Source organism: Strix uralensis, chromosome 9 (genome assembly GCF_047716275.1).
Source record: "Strix uralensis isolate ZFMK-TIS-50842 chromosome 9, bStrUra1, whole genome shotgun sequence".
NCBI classification, from domain to species: domain Eukaryota; kingdom Metazoa; phylum Chordata; class Aves; order Strigiformes; family Strigidae; genus Strix; species Strix uralensis.
This window is the reverse complement of record NC_133980.1, coordinates 13,465,061-13,478,873: the sequence shown is the minus strand read 5'-3', so window position 1 is coordinate 13,478,873 and position 13,813 is coordinate 13,465,061. Positions and strand designations below refer to the sequence as shown.

The 13,813-nt window shown below is 44.8% G+C and overlaps 1 protein-coding gene across 3 annotated transcripts in view; it reads right to left on the bottom strand.

Moving 5' to 3' along the window:
* TP63 (tumor protein p63) overlaps window positions 1-13,813 on the bottom strand; it is a 104,214-nt gene that overhangs the window by 2,954 nt on the left and 87,447 nt on the right. For 2 of the 3 annotated variants that reach the window (XM_074878212.1, XM_074878214.1), the window contains 3 exons: window positions 13,173-13,255; window positions 12,147-12,283; window positions 638-795 (listed from right to left, as the gene is read on the bottom strand). In XM_074878212.1, the coding sequence (XP_074734313.1) occupies window positions 638-795; window positions 12,147-12,283; window positions 13,173-13,255 (378 nt within the window). Of the gene's footprint in view, window positions 1-637; window positions 796-7,469; window positions 7,585-12,146; window positions 12,284-13,172; window positions 13,256-13,813 lie in introns of those variants that run through there. The other variant, XM_074878215.1, reaches the window with a different exon arrangement.

Here is a 13,813-nt window from a genome sequence, read left to right as displayed (position 1 = left end):
CATCTCAGCTTTCCCTGCCGTAGGAGAGGAACGGGACAGAGCCAGCAGAGTAACCCAATACAGAAGCCAAACAGCTTTGTTTTCAGAGACACCAAGAGCACCCAAAGGGGATCAGCAACAGGTGTGGGCAAGAGTCCAGCACTTTTGAAATTAAAGAAAAAAAAAAACCAAAACAACAAAACTCAGCCCCCAGAACCATGTCTGTCATCCTGGATTTACAGGGCTGCTGGGCACTCTTCAACAGCCAGGAGGAAGCAGGATACAGAGCTGCAAGATGCAGATATTTCCTTTGAAACTAAGAAGTGTCTTAATTGAACTGAGGGAAAAAAATTTTGCCAACATTTGCATCTCCTCTGCTGGGAAAGGAAGAAGAAACAAGTCTTGAAAGACAGACAACAGTGCAGCCAGCCAGATCTGCAGCAAAAAGCAGCTCTGTTCACCCCTGTGAGGCTCAGAGCAGGATACTGAAGCCTTGCCCTGTGGCACAGCAGTGAGCAATATTTCGCTCTGCAGATTCCCAGCAAATGACTCCAGGCTCCCCAGCGTAACACTAGGCACTTGGAGAGGCCAAGTCTCCTTGCCCAGACTAGTGGGGAGCATGCACGGAACAGGAGAAGAAGGAGTGAGGGTTTCTTACTGTTGGTTCCCATGCCGTCAGGGATGGTGGTTGGGGTCAGGGCATTGCGCTGCTGGGGGTTAATTAGCTGGCTGACCGAGGGCAGCTTGTTCATGCTGTTCATTTTGCTGAGTGGTGGAGAGTTGGAGCCATAGGATGACTGCGACTGCATGGAGGTCCTGCAAACCAAGGACATGTTAGGACAGCTGTTAAGAGCACGCATCCAAGGGGCTAGGTGCTCTGTTTGTGGCAGTGGTGAGCTACTGCTAGTGAAATCACTAACACCATGGAAGCATCACAGATAAAGATCATTGGAGAGAGAAAGTCAACAGGAAATAAGAAGTTTCCCAGATGTTCTGGGTATTTAAAAAACAAATGGTGAAATACCAACAAAGGGAAGCTTTACTTTCGGTTCAAATTTTTTATTTAAGGAAAAGTTTTTATGTAAGTTTTTCAGTTGAACAGAACACATGCAAAGCCAGCAAAGAGCTGCCAAAACTCAAAATGAGTATTTTTAAGTTAAACTCTCCTTGTGGTCAAAGACTTTTTTCATAAGAACAGGAACTGAGGAAGAAATCTCAAACCATCCTAACTACCCCTAAAACCTGACTGCAGAAATAATTTTCAGATTGGGTCACACTTATCACTTTGGTTTCTCCAAAACTCCTAGTTATTCATACAATCAAGTTGTTATCAGGTGTATGTACAACAGCCAGAGGCTCTTTGCTCAAGACAGACTCCACACACCTTAGGGACCACTACTGAGATGGTCAGAGCTGCCTGGACACCAATATGCAGCTTTTGCTGGTGTTAAGGAATACCTGATATCCAAACCCTGCAGGCTGCTTGCAAAGAGTAAAGAGTATCAGATTCCTACTACCACTCGACAACAGCACTAGCCTCCCTCAAGTCCAGACAGCCCCAAACTCCATCCAGCATATCCATGAACTGGGACAGAGGCTTGCTGGCGAGCTCCCCCCTGCCCAGCCCCAAGGGTCCCAGCTGTAATCCCGCCTCGTAAGTGATCCAGAGCGTGAAGACCAGACTGCTTCTGAACAGCGGCCCAGTTCCCAGATCACGTTACGGCTGCGGCATCCCATCTGCAGTGGGGTCTTATTTGAGATATGCAGAAAATGGTCATTAAAGCAGGTCCAACAGCACAATTGGCAGAGCACCGCCATGCCACAAGAGAGCAGGTTTTTCTCTCTCTGACAGCAGGGGCATTTGTAAGACTGGGCAAAGGTGCTGGGGAAGTGGGCACGCTTCCCAAACACGACATACACTCGCGAGCTGTGCTCACCCAGCAGAGCGGAGGTCGCCTGGCTCACCGCAAAGCCCAACACTCGTTCGGCCATATCACGGTGACCCCGCAGTGAATGTGCAAGGACACATTCCCATCTTATTTCCCATTGGGAAACTTGTTCGTCTGGGTATAACTGGTTATACCAATTCCTGGGAACTGGCTTTCCTTCTATGCAAAGAGAACATTTATTACTTCAAATAAGCAAAGTGTAAAAGAAAGAAAAGGCTTATTCCTAGGTAATTTATTAAAACCTTCAGCACTCAAGGTCAAGTTTCATACAATTACATTGTCTCCAGCTTCCTGCACTTTTAAGACTTGCAGTGTTGGGTGGAGAAAACATCTATGCTAACAGGCTAGAGTATCTAAGGCCCTGAAGAAATGTTACCTTAATTACACAATTACAGGAGGTACAGAAGGGTGTGAACTGTCCTTTGGCAGTGAAGATGCAGGACAAGATCCAGCAAACTTCATAGACTCAAGGAAGCTTCACAAATTAATATTAACGATGGCAGCAACTCCCAAGGGGAAGTGAAACCGAGCCATGAAGTTCAGACCCAACTTTTCAGGGTGAAGGGAATGATTCAGATCTGAGGTTTCAATTCACCAGTTATGAAAGTTGAGGCCAGCCATGAAATTCAAGTCACATTGACACAACCCTTAAACTAAGAGGCTTCTGGATTTAGAGCCAAAATGAATATTTCTACTTTACAGGTTCAGGCACTTATCCTAACTGAGGTTCAGCTGCAATTAATATACACCTGAGTAGTCTCTTGGGGCAAAATCTGAACAATATGTAAGTGAGGAGGTCACCATGTACACAGTGAAATTCCAGATCAAATCAATAAAGACTTCCCAAGAAGGATTTAGTTGCATTGTTTAAGCGCAGGACAGATTTTATTCAGAGAGCTCATGACTAGAAACCTTTTTTTAAAAAAAAAAAAAAAAAAAAAAAAGGATTCTGTTGCTGTTAAACAACGTTCTCCAAGGAGGTCAGTAGTGGGCCTAACTTTGCCCCCTCCACCAGCAACAGTGATCTCAGCAAAGCTAGTTAGGAGACTACAAAATATTTTGGGGAAAAAAATAAGCCAGCAAGCAAACACAAACCAACCCAAAGCACCCTATGCTACAGGAAACAAATGCCTACGTTAACATATAGCTTAAGGACTCCATTCTTATCTCCTTCTTGCTGCTAAGAATCAAGATTAAGACAATCAAGCTCAAGTGAATAAAACAATAAAAAAAAAAATTTCCATCACATGAGCAAACACGTAAAAGGTCTAAAGAGAGCCATCTAGCCAAATAAAAGTCCCACGATAAACCAAGATGCAAAATTTTATTGAAAATTAACGTCACACATCAATGCAGCAACAGCCTCAGAAACACAAGAAAATGTTTTGGTATTAAACACACAGACTACATGGTGTTTGAGGATTCATTTAAAATATATTGCTTTTTTCTCAATTTTTTTTTAAACAGGTATTATAAGAATGTCATGCACAGTGATTTTTATTAAAATTATACTTACTATGTCTCAAGAAAGATTAGAAGTAGGAGCATTAACATTTCTTTGATATCAATGCCAATGAAATGCATTTTAATATCAAGGTATAAGGACTTCAATTAAGAGACTATTATACTTCTTGGAACAGTCTGATATGAAAGGCACTGAGTCACATTCTGCAACTGATTTTTCTCTCTTCAAGAGGCTATGTAATTATTTAGCCAATAACATTTGTAGTTATGCAAGCTCATATGAAGGCAATCACCTCTCATGCTTCAAGGCACATACTGATCATCTCAAGAGGTCAGGAAGGAACTTCCTCCTTCTCCCACATATGAAGCACAGTTCAGTTCACAGGTTACCTTGTATAATTCTGCACTTTTCCAGCTCACTGGATATCAGCCCTTCACCAGAGGTACGAAACTGCTTGGATAGACCAATTACCTGATTCAGTAGACAAGTCCCAGAGTCCTCATTCACATTAGATGAGCACACTCATGTAAGCAGCCTTAATGCAAATGACATCAAAGGTTCATTAAGTGCAAGAATATGGCAGCTCAGACTCAGAGAGTTTAAGATCTCACCCAAGCCCCTGTGCCTACAGTTTGCTGTCCTTGAAGACCTAGAGCTAGTCACAGTGCAGAGAGACCGAAGTGAAATCAAAGCTGTCCAGTTCTGGGCCTGCCTCTCCTTACAGCAAGTGCAGCAAGAATTACATTCCAAGTTCACACATGGTCAACATGTCCATTTGCAACATTTTTTCAAGTAAGGTTGCCCACTGGGCTGCATAACCCTGGGATGTCACTGATGTAGTCTAGTAATGGCACACAAGTGACAGATGATGCTCACTTGCACTCATCCACTTTGAAGGCCCATGAAGCAGAGAGATGCCCTTGCTCTCCACATCTCAAACAGCTCTTATTCTAAAGCAGGCAACAGTGCATCTTTTCAACCACACAAGTGGTCTGTAGGCTTGGTAACTAACTGGGAGCATGGAAAGGAGGAGCTCTGATGGTCACTGGGCAGACAGCAACTACAGCACACGGACAAGGATAGCGATAATGACTACCCTTAGATTTCACGTATGGGAACTTCCCAAGCTAGGCAGTGGATGCAACCTGCTTTCCAGGGAATGGAGCTATAATGAAGGGAGTGGATATACATCAACTAGTTGACACAGACTATTATGACCTGACTGACAAGGCCTAATTAGTCCACTCAGTTATTCCTTGAAAGGAAAAGGCTTACTTTTCTGAATCTTTGAGATGACAAAGAAGCAATCAAAAGACAGCTAGGAAAAAGTTTTCTTCTTTTATCAACTCCAATTGCTTTCAGCTCTAGGTTATTTGATAAAAGAAAATTTTAAAAATGCACCTTCTAAGATATCTACCTTGTAGCTGGAGAGCAAATCAAGTCACCATTAAGACCAGTTTCACAATCATCATCCTCTTACAGGTAAGGAGGACAGATAGGAAAGCCTTTCCAGAGGACAGCGGGATCCAAATAATTTATATTCTTGTTTTGTGGAAGTCCCAGGTACTGTATTGCCCATCAAGGTACAAGAGATTTCCTAGAGGTCAGACCAAATGATGAACTGGAGCATGAGCTGGAATCTCCTGGTGCGGGCTGTGGATGTCTTATCTTCTGGTGGACAGGCCCTGGAGCACAGCTGTAGATACAGATTAGCGTGTCCCTGTCGCAGCATTTCTATATTGCCATCCATAAGCAGACAAGACCAAAATTCAGGAATAAACCTTCATTGGAAGGACAGACTGACAGTGCCAAGCATAATCCTGCACCTGGGCTGCATTTGCAGTTCAGATTCGCACCTCTCACAGGGAAAGGAGTAGTGTTGCCTTCCTTCTCCCAAATAAGGCACAGAGCAATAGTTATCTGCTTTGTGATCTCGAAGTACTTCCTGCAGTTTGCAGGCAAAGTAAAGAGGCACTTGATTTGGTTAGTTTTACACAAGGAATAATGGTAGAGCTGCAACTGTATGAAATAGTCACTGCTAGTATTTAATTTGTTATTATTTATATTTAATCACAGTTTTCGGGGCTCTTCTCCATCAGCCCTCCCCCACACTGCTATGGTAGAACAAGTCTTGCTAAGACATCGAAGGAGATACCCAGAGATGGGATATGGCTCTCAAAGGAGGTGTTAGTACGAGTCATCACCTGCTCAGATCACTGCTCTGCTGCCTGGAAGCGGATGATGTGATGATGTTCAGAGATAAGAGTCTTCTCCCACTGCATCAGGCTTTTTCCCTTGGTGGGTGGCCAGGAGGCCCACTCTGCATCTGGGAGGCACTTTCTCTTCAGGCTGTGCCTAACCACAAGTGTGTCAGAACTGGGTATGCACCTGCCCCAGATAAATCCAGCACAGACTGCACTGCAGGCACATAGGTCCCCATCAGTACTGATCCAGCTTCCCATGTTTCTCAGGGGCTGCTGATCACTGGCATTTGTAACCGAGCTCTGCTCCTCAACCACCGCTGATCTGTGCGGACACCAGCCCACAGGGAGCAATGTTCCTGGTGTGCCTTCAGTAACTTCTTCACATTCCTATTTCCTGCAGCCATGAACATCAGAGGGTTCCTCAGGAGAAATGCCACTGCCTGAGAGCGTGCATTGAAGGATACTTCTCTACCAGCGTTAGAGGCTGTTCTTCACGTAAGGATGTCTGAACACCTCTCGGTGGGGAATGCCACAGCAGGCATCATGCTCACCCTCATCACCAGTACCCGCACCTAGTGCCATGCTCAGCAATGCCACGTTAGTTCCATGGGACGTTTCTTGCCTGTTTATCATTCCTCCTTTGTGCTGGTCTGGGCTTGACACTTAAGAGATGAAGTTTCCAAATTATTCAAGGATGGCTTTCAGAGGTAGAATTTGATACAAGCAGTGTGAGGATTTACAAGTCCTTTCTGAGAAACAGTCTTCTGTGCAGGAATTGCTAAGCCAGGATGCACTTCACAGACATGATAAGCAAAAGCCACTGGTTGCAGGATTAATGGACAAGGTGGGCACGGCCTGAGGCCACTTGGGGGAGTCAACTGCAACATATGCTGGCACCACTTTCCTTTGAACAAGGTTTGTAGTGATGCGGTAAAACACAGTAGGGTTGATGAAAACTCTAAGGCAACATCTAATAACTGCTGAAGATCTGCAAGGAAAGGGGCAAGCTCTGACCCCTTTTCACAGGTAGGGCAATGAGCAGTTTTGGACACTGGCCTTTACACCCTCAGCTGCAAAGGGACAGAGACACTGGGCACACATGGATGTCATTACACAGAAAGACTTCAACCTCACATTCAACTTGTGCAGCTCAACCCACCACTGGGATAGAGCCTGCAGAGTCAGGAGGGACCTTCCTAAATTCAAAGCTGGATTAATGCCAGCAGTGCTGATGCAAAGTCAAACTCACGCAGTCTTCCCTACAATTTTGATGTATTTCAGATCAGACCCTTTAAGATTAGAAATAAGGGGAAACAATTCATGATGTCAAATTAGCGGGCATTTCTACAGGAAAAAAAATAAACCGATTTCTTACCAGTGCCAATTCATATAATTGTTACCTCCCTCTGTCCAGCAGTACAAATACTTCAGTTACTTGCAGTATTACTGCATGACCAACATTAAAACAGGCCAAATTGACTATCACAGACTGTTTAAACACACACCCCCTTCCACCCCCCCCAGTCCATGAACACATTTTTTAATTTAAACAAGACAAGAGGCATTTTAAAATTGAGACCTGCTCAGAGAAACCCTGCTGAGTTTCACAAATACAGAAGTAAGAGGAAAGAGTATCAACACATTACAAAAACAGGAAGAAAACGTTACACTAAGACAGACGACATTGTGGTTCCTGACCTCCCAATGCTATGGACTACAGCTAAGAGGTCTGTAGAAGTGTCTGTTGTTTCTGCAAAGTTTGAGTCCCTTCAGAAGATTACTCTCACTATTTACTCTGTTGCTATCAGGCTGTGTATTTGCCCCACTGTTCCTAGTCCTGCCATCTGGGCAAAGTGACACCACCATCTCGGTTTATGGATATACTGATGGGTTTGGGGGGCTGGAATGTTTTAGGATGGCATCGGTCTGTTTGGGAGGGTCTCTCCTTGAGTCCATGAGTTCACTCCTGAAGCAGGCCGAAAGGAGACTGTAGAGAAGGAACCAGAGAAAAGAAAAAGATGAATGTACAGGACCCTTCACCAGCCACCAAGAAACAGTCACTTTTCACCTTCATGATCACAGTATGGGCTTTGCAGGAGGGCAAAAGCAGATGTCTTAGCACTTACAGTGAGGGTATGCGACAGAGATTTAGAAAGCTGGAAAGCCCCAAGTACAGGTGAGTGCTTGGCAAGAAGAGAAAACAGCTAGTTGATAGGGAAATCCCATTTCTGTGTCCCAGTCTCATGGGTGCAAATGGTGCCCCAATACCATTTCCAGTAACAAATACAAGAGGAAAAAAGCACTCAAAGGGGAAAAGGAGAGAAGCAGTATCCATTGAGCCCACTTCAAACTTTAATTACTTAAAACACAGAAGCTGGTTCTAGGGAGACAGGATGGTGCCTGCTGTGAAAGGGCCATATTGATTACAGCTCAACCACTCCCCTTTTCAAAGCCAGGAGACCCCCTGCACTAAAGCTGAGGGGTCCCTGGGGCTGCCAGGAGGCACTGCACCCTCTGAGCAAGCAAAGCAAACGCAGCACATCTTTGTATACCTAATCCCACACTTTTTCTTGCTTATTTTCTTCTTGGCAGTTCTCTAGCGAGAACACTATCCAAGTGCCTGGAGTTCACAACACATGCAAGCACAGCACTACCAAACCAAACCATGCAAAAATCCACTATTAGTTTCCACACCAAAAATGAGAATGACTAGGTGGAGGTATGAAGAATACCTTCCCCACCAGCCCCCTCCCCACACCAGCAAGCACTCCCATCTCAGCTGGAGCACTCCAGGCACTGGATAGCTCAGCTCTGTCGTACCTCACTGACAAGGTTAATTCCTTCTCATTTGGATAATAAGCTGTGCTGCTCACTAGATTGAAAGTCTGGTAGCTGCAGCCCTTCTGATACGAGAGAAATGTTTGCCGGGATATAAGATCCCACTTGGAGACAAGAACCCTCCTTCTTGGTAGCCATTGGAAGACTTTGTGAAAACCTTTCAGTCATAGGAGTTGGACTTGATAGTTATGGGTCCTTTCCAACTTAAGATATTCCATGATTCTATGCTATGGCAAATTGAAATAAAAACTGTTCTGAAAACAGTGCTCAGCAGGGTGAAACCCACCACACGAAATCTTACTGAAAATGAAAAAGTGTTTTCCAGTGAAACCCTTAAAGGCTGTGCAGATACTCCCTGGGAATATTGATGGTAAATGTGTTCCACAGCAGAGTATTGGAGAAACCTTCCCTCCCCATTAAAGTACGGGCCACCTCTGGTATCTGGCAGCAGGGATCTTCTGGCAAATCCACATTTTAAACAAATGGTGGCAGACCACGTAAAGGAAGTCTTCTAAATAAACATGTGTGCTGCTGTTCACATATGGGCCCCAGGATTTGGCAGTGAAAAAAGAAGAATAGAAACTGCAGCAAAAAACCCCCAAATCTTCCCACCTATGATCATGAAGGTATTTGGCATAACAGTAAATAAGAGAAAACCATGCACAAAGGAGCAGAGAGAGGAGATGAGACAGAGAAAGATTGTGGTCTGGCACGATGTGGAGCACTGCAGTATTTTGGTCATCTTGTGGGACACAAAGCTTTCTGATTGTCACCAGATTTGTCCTTTTTATTCCAGAACAGTGAGACTGCTGCATCTGCTGGCCTGCCAAATGCAGTGCTGGTCTGTATGTGCACAAGAGCAATTATTCAGTTATTTTCCAAAATGACAGATTTATATTTTAAAAACTACCTTTCACCATGATAATCTCATCCTTGCTTTTCCTACTCTTCAAAAAAGATGAAGCTTTCCATGTTGTAGGAATGAAAGGGAAACTTCACCCCACACATCTAGATAGCTTTTCTATGTTAACTATTACTCAGAAAAGTAAACTGAAAAAACAAGCAATTCCTCCATCAAGGCTTGACTGTGGAGCACATGTGGATGAAGCTCCATTTTGAGAAGAGCGAGCCAAAGGCTCTTTTTGTGAATTCTGAAACTCACAAACATGCCGCCCTCACAGAATCCTGCTAGGACCTACACATTTGAACTCGGTCACCGCACATGCACTTTCCTAGCTCCCAGTTTTAACATACACTTTGAACAAAAGCAAACCAAGACCGAGATTTGAAAGTACATCCCTACCTATAAAGTGAAAGGCATTTTCTTTTAAAGCCAGAACAGACTTCCAAAGGAGTCACTGTGCTGCTGAGTTTGGCCGGCCTGACAAGGAAGCAATAGCAGGATATCTCCCAGCAACCTGCTTGCATGCAAGGATGCTCCTACCCAAACCAGTTCCTGCAAAGTGTCTTCTCTCCCCATTCTCACATTGAAATGTGAGGCTCCTTTACGATTCTTTTTTGGGGTGCAGTTGTGTCTATAAGTCTTTTCAGTCTAAATGCCCCTTTCCCCTGAACACATTCCTTCAGAAATTAAGTTTTACCCCGGATTATCAAGGAAGAAGCACCAGAATCCAACTGCACCTAAGAAGCTATTGCTTGAACATGCATTTCAGCACAGAGGACCTTGCTTGATGGCAGGCTGTCGGCAGAGACAACTGCAGCAGCTCTGGACAAACACTGAAAGTTATTTTTCTCCACACTCCTGGCATCCTTAAAAGCTCTTAATCTTTCTCCCCAGTATTTGAGCACGCTCAGCAGCTGAGAAAAATGAGTATATAACTGGACAAGTGCCAGGAGACATGCCAAAAGAAGTTTCATTAAATTAAATGGCTGGACTTATACATGCTGGTCTTAAAGGTAACACAAATACCAACCTCAGTTGCCAGGAACCCATCCTATTGATATAGGAAGAATGAAAACAGTAATTATGGCAAAGCAACTGTCAGCACCAAGTGAAAGCTGTCATCTGCTGCCGTCCATTTCTGCTTACAAAATCATTTTTCAACTGAAATGGCTGTGTAGTTCAGGTGGAGCTTTGAAGACAGGCAGCTGAGCGCACAAAGGTTGCAATGCCTAGGAGCTAGTAAATACAAGCTATAGTATATACAAACAGTGCAGATGACTGATAAATAATAACAACAATAATGAGAATTTTAAGTGCCCCAAAAAAGAGTCCAGAGCCCCTGGATGCTCCAGCCATTTTGGCACAAGACTTTTTTCACACCTCCACAAGACTCCAGCTGACACTAAAAACACACAGGTCGAAATGTGAACACATGCAGAGATCTGGCAGAAAGCCGTGGTATTGCAGAAGTCCTGAGACAAGGCCAAGGCACCGAAATAAAACCCTACAGGCTCAAGTGGGACTTATGTGGTGCCTTGGCCTTGTGCTAACCTCTGCAAAGGAATGAGTTATACCCGCAGCCTCTTGACGCGTGAGGTTACCAGCAGGAACGCGTGAGATCCTAAGCACTACCGCTGGCGGCTACCTACAGCCCGGGTGGGCTATTTTCTGTCACCCGATACAGCAGGTGAAGCAATGCCCATGAATGACACTGCTTACGGTCTGTCTGGGAAGTCATTCTCTGACCCAGTCTCTGTAACTGCAAAGCTTTGGGAACAGAGGGGAAAATGGAAACCAGACACTTATTTGGCCCTTCTTCTCCCCATCCTCCTGGCACTTACACCACCCAAAGTAATTCTGGCACAGCCCTGCCAGCTGAGTTCAGATAGGGACTACGTCTGCCCGGATGGAAAGTTTCTCATGCGCAATGTGGAAAGTCAATGACAAAACAGAGTTTTTAAAAACACTTTAAAAGTGCATGCATAGTCTTTTTTTAAGCATCCACTGGTCACAAAGGGATTCGTACATGTTTCACCCTCACTCCCAACTTTCAGTTTCTCATTTTATAGCTGAGGAACCTACAGTATTTATATGCAACTGAGACACCAGCCCTCCAATAGCCCCAGAGACGCACAGCAGCGGGATCCAAGCACTCGGCCGAGCTGGTGCTCACAGTCCTAGTTCCACACGCTCTTGGCAAGATGCTGATGGATACCCTGGAGAAGGCATGGAGATGTTTCCACATTTGCTGCTGTTCCCATGGAACAGATGAGAGAAGAGTACACCCACCCTGCGCTCTCCAGCTCAGGCACACACATCAGCACATTTCTGGCTGCAGGCTGTTCAGTGGCACTGCCTTGCTGCGCTGCACCTTGGGCTCCAGTTGGAAGTCAGAAACAAGGCACTGAGCCTCACTCCCTGAGGCCAAAAGGTGAATTGTGTGGGACGAGAGACTAGAGAGGGACCTTGCAAGCAGTCAGAATGTGCGCTTGGGGAACGAGGACTGCTTTCTCCCATTGCACAGGTCATGAAATCTGGATCTCAAACTCACTCTCTCAAGTTCTGTACAGAAACTTGGCTTTAGCCAAACTCCTGGCATCAATTTCTACCAGCTCTGACCACGGGGTTGACAAGCAGCTATGCTGTTGGAAAGATTTTGCCAATGCAGTATTCTAATAGTGCTTGGCCCCTGGTTGAGCACCACATCCCTACAAACAACTGTGCAGAAGCCTTCTGTGTCTCTCTCCTCTCTCCCCCTTCCCCACCGTCCTCACCACACAGGTCACTGGAAGCTCACTCATACTCACTGCTTCTGGAGCAAGTGCTGGTGCTGCTGCTGCTGCTGCTGCCGGTAGGTCTCAATCGTGTGCTGGGGAAGGTACTGCATTAGTTCCAGGGACTCTTTGATCTTTAGTAGCATTTCATATGTCTCCCGTCCCCTCACCTGGATCATGGCAAAAGGAAAGGGGGGAAAAGAAAAGCCTTAAAGGACTGCATCTACACTCCTTAGTGACAGCCACCTTAGTGAGTTTTAGATAAAGTCAAGTAAACAACCAGAGCAGGATGCAAATACTCTGTTTATACACTATGCATATGCAATAAAACCGCTAAACCTTGCACTAGAGGTACAGCAGATAATGTTGAAGAGCGATAATCTGACACTGCAGGCTAATGAACATCTTGGGGTTGTCATCTTGCTTGATGTAAATCTATACCAACTAAAAGTAAGATTCTGATCCAATCTGTTAGACAGAAAATGTCTCTACCTGCCTCAGATGTAAGCAGATCTGGTGCCCTGAGGAAAAAAAGAGTACTTGAATTTGGGTGTTGGGTTTAGATCTCACTTCTCCTCTAATCACACCATGGTTTGCAATTTATCCAATTAAATGTGGCTCATGGGGAAGCAGCTAAACAGACAATTACAGATACTTATTGTCCTTTCTGACCCTTCCTTCAATACAGACATTTCACTTTTATCACTACATTACAATAGTAACACATACAAAAGCTACAGAACCATCCACCTTTGTCAGTAAGACAACACCCATTATCTCTAGAGAAAGTTCAAGTGCCACAGACCCAGAAATGACAGATCCCTTGGAATGTTCTCACATGCCTTGCGCGAGCCACTCTCATTCAGCAGCTAATGGGATTTTTCATATTTTTTGTTTGAAATATGTATTTAAAATAGGTAGCTCTGGGGATTAAAAAAAAAATTCACATCTCATCCCCATCCTCAGTTCTCTCTGAGGTCTAGGTGAGCAGCTGACTTGCCTCAAATCACTGAGGAAGATACTAAACATAGGGTAAATGCAAAAATAGAGAGAACGCACCGGCAAATATAAGAGCTCGTCATCTGGGGAACGTCTTTTTTTGATAGATGTCATCTGTATGCCATGAGTTCCTTGTCGAAAAGCTGGAAGAGAAACCCCAAAAGCATCCCATTAAAAAAAAAAAAAAAAAAAAGAAGAAGAAAATGAAAAGAGAGATACAAAAGAGACATGAAGTGCATGGCCAGCTCAGATCTGCAGTGCTCTGAAAGGGTCTCTGCCTGAACCACTCCAGAACCGTGCTTGCAGCACCTGGCTCCATAAGGCAGACATGACTTTGTAGATGTTGGGTGGCCATACTGCTTGGGGAAACACATCAGCCAAGGAACACTGGATATATGGCAAAACCCCAGCAAGCCGTACCTAGAACAAGCACTGGCTCTTTGCAGGAAAGACTGCGGGCTTTGGTATTACAGTCCTCACGAGATGTTGGTGGACCAGTGATCCATGAAGGTAAGACCACAGGCAGGGAGCATGCAGAATTCACTGCAAAAACGAAGCCCCCCTCCAATCTGGCTCTTGTTAAAACCTGCTGCCTTGCCATTCAGCCTAGTGCTATCACTGAAAATACGTAGGAAACCAAAGCTGGGTTTCCACATCTTGCATCTCTGAGAGAACACAGAGGCGCCACTTGCCAGAGCACC